The sequence below is a fragment of the Palaemon carinicauda genome, chromosome 32 (genome assembly GCF_036898095.1).
Source record: "Palaemon carinicauda isolate YSFRI2023 chromosome 32, ASM3689809v2, whole genome shotgun sequence".
Taxonomy (NCBI): domain Eukaryota; kingdom Metazoa; phylum Arthropoda; class Malacostraca; order Decapoda; family Palaemonidae; genus Palaemon; species Palaemon carinicauda.
In genome coordinates, this window is record NC_090756.1 from 81,854,398 (window position 1) to 81,856,897 (window position 2,500).

The 2,500-nt window shown below is 35.1% G+C and overlaps 2 protein-coding genes across 2 annotated transcripts in view; one reads left to right on the forward strand and one right to left on the reverse strand.

Annotated features, from left to right (window-relative positions):
• Positions 1-2,500, reverse strand: part of LOC137625415 (leishmanolysin-like peptidase) — a 362,803-nt gene that overhangs the window by 92,957 nt on the left and 267,346 nt on the right. The gene's annotated exons all lie outside the window — the stretch shown is intronic.
• The window catches only part of LOC137625423 (leishmanolysin-like peptidase), a 57,386-nt gene that overhangs the window by 8,412 nt on the left and 46,474 nt on the right, over positions 1-2,500 (forward strand). The window contains exon 3 of the mRNA XM_068356332.1: positions 985-1,710. Within this exon, the coding sequence (XP_068212433.1) occupies positions 985-1,710 (726 nt within the window). The remainder of the gene's footprint in view (positions 1-984; positions 1,711-2,500) is intronic.

Below are 2,500 nucleotides of genomic sequence, written 5' to 3' on the forward strand. Positions count from 1 at the left end.
TATATATATATATATATAGTATATATATATATATATATATATATATATATATATATATATATATATATATGAGCATGAGGTTATTCTCAAGCATCGCCTTGTATTCATAGATGGACACCCATCCAAACACTGTTTAGAGTCACTAGAGTTCACCCACTAAGGAAGTCGTTGATACGGGATTCAATATTGGGAGAGATAAGAATGGAACAATTGGCAACATCAATTATATTTTAGTGTTTTTTGTTTTTATTTTTTTTATTTTGATTTCTCAAAAAATAGTAGTTTTGGTCACATGTGAATTTCATTAAAGCAAAATAATTTAATGTGATTTTATCATTCGTACACAACACATTTTTTTGCGTGTGTAATTATAAAAAACAAAATATATTTTAGGTTTTGAAAGTAAATGATAAGGTTTTTATTCAAGTGTCTAAGGATTTTCAGTAAGTTTTTTAATTTTTTATGGAAATATATACTTTGTTTTATCAACCCAAAATTTTACTGAATATTTTTAAAATGTTGAGTTGTAATTCAATATTCAAAGTAATGAAATTTGCAAATGCTTTCATTATCAGTATAAAATAGATTGCAATTTTTTTTTAAAGGAAAAAATATTGATTAGCTGTCTGTATTTTACTGTTCAAAAACGACTGGATAGAAAAATTTATTCTTGCTGTGTACGGAGATTTTTGAGAGGAAAATGCACCATGAAGAATTTTGATAAAAGTTAATAAAGAAAAATTGCAAAACTAGGAAGAGTTTCAAAGACTCGTTCTCTTATGTGGATCCGGTCTGGCCATGTTTGGAAAACGGGAGATGACTTACTGATACATTATTTCCTATGATCTTGTAATAGAGCCCATGATGTTTATGATGCTATTGTGTGATATAAAAACAGAATTTCCTTATGTAGTCCATTTTGACAAAGGAAGACGAAAGCCGGAAGTATTAAGAGAATTCTAGAGCAAAACTGGAACACGAAAGCCGGAAGTATTAAGAGAATTCCAGAGCAAAACTGGAACACGAAAGCCGGAAGTATTAAGAGAATTCCAGAGCAAAACTGGAACACGAAAGCCGGAAGTATTAAGAGAATTCCAGAGCAAAACTGGAACACGAAAGCCGGAAGTATTAAGAGAATTCCAGAGCAAAACTGGAACACGAAAGCCGGAAGTATTAAGAGAATTCCAGAGCAAAACTGGAACACGAAAGCCGGAAGTATTAAGAGAATTCCAGAGCAAATCTGGAACACGAAAGCCGGAAGTTTTAAGAGAATTCCAGAGCAAATCTGGAACACGAAAGCCGGAAGTATTAAGAGAATTCCAGAGCAAAACTGGAACACGAAAGCCGGAAGTATTAAGAGAATTCCAGAGCAAATCTGGAACACGAAAGCCGGAAGTTTTAAGAGAATTCCAGAGCAAATCTGGAACACGAAAGCCGGAAGTTTTAAGAGAATTCCAGAGCAAATCTGGAACACGAAAGCCGGAAGTTTTAAGAGAATTCCAGAGCAAATCTGGAACACGAAAGCCGGAAGTTTTAAGAGAATTCCAGAGCAAATCTGGAACACGAAAGCCGGAAGTTTTAAGAGAATTCCAGAGCAAATCTGGAACACGAAAGCCGGAAGTATTAAGAGAATTCCAGAGCAAAACTGGAACACGAAAGCCGGAAGTTTTAAGAGAATTCCAGAGCAAACCTGGAACACGAAAGCTGGAAGTAAAGAGAATTCCAGAGCAAAACTGTTCAGTGTCAAAGGATGGTTTGGGGTCGAATGAGCTGTTGATGCTATCTGAACTTAGAATAAATTGAGAATCACTATAGAATCTTGTCAGTTCAAAATTTAAAAAAGGCCGATCTAAAACTAAGTATTGCCTGTTGAGAATCTGTGTTCAATTTCGTTATTGCTTGAGATTCATCTGTTTCTTTCAGCTTAAGACTATAGAATCCTATATTCCATATCGGAATCGTAAATTATTTAGCATGATGTAGGAATCGAGAATCATTCAAATTTACATCCCGTAGAACTGGAACTTAGAATCCCAGGTATAAATTACACACAGGCTCACCAAGAATGGATCTGTAGGCCTAAATTTATAGCTCTATAAAGAATCATTCCATTTTTCTTTGAGAATCAACTCATGATTTTACAGATTATTATTCTCTCAAAGAATCACATAATTTCAACTTGAGAATCAGATCAAAATCCAACCAGTGTTCTTAGCTTCACTTTTTTTTTTTTTTTTTGCACTAGACGCCGGAGGGTTGCCTTAATACGGGGCTTCAAGGCTATCGTCTCTCTCTCTCTCTCTCTCTCTCTCTCTCTCTCTCTCTCTCTCTCCTCTCTCTCTCCTCTCTCTCACATTGTACGTATAAGAACATACAAACACTCCCCCCCCCTCCCCCGCCACAGACAAGTACAGCCAGGAGTAGCGTTTAAACAATGTTAAGAGAATCGAATACCTTTTTTTGGCGGGTAAATTATGCAGGCATTCTTCTTCTTCTTCTT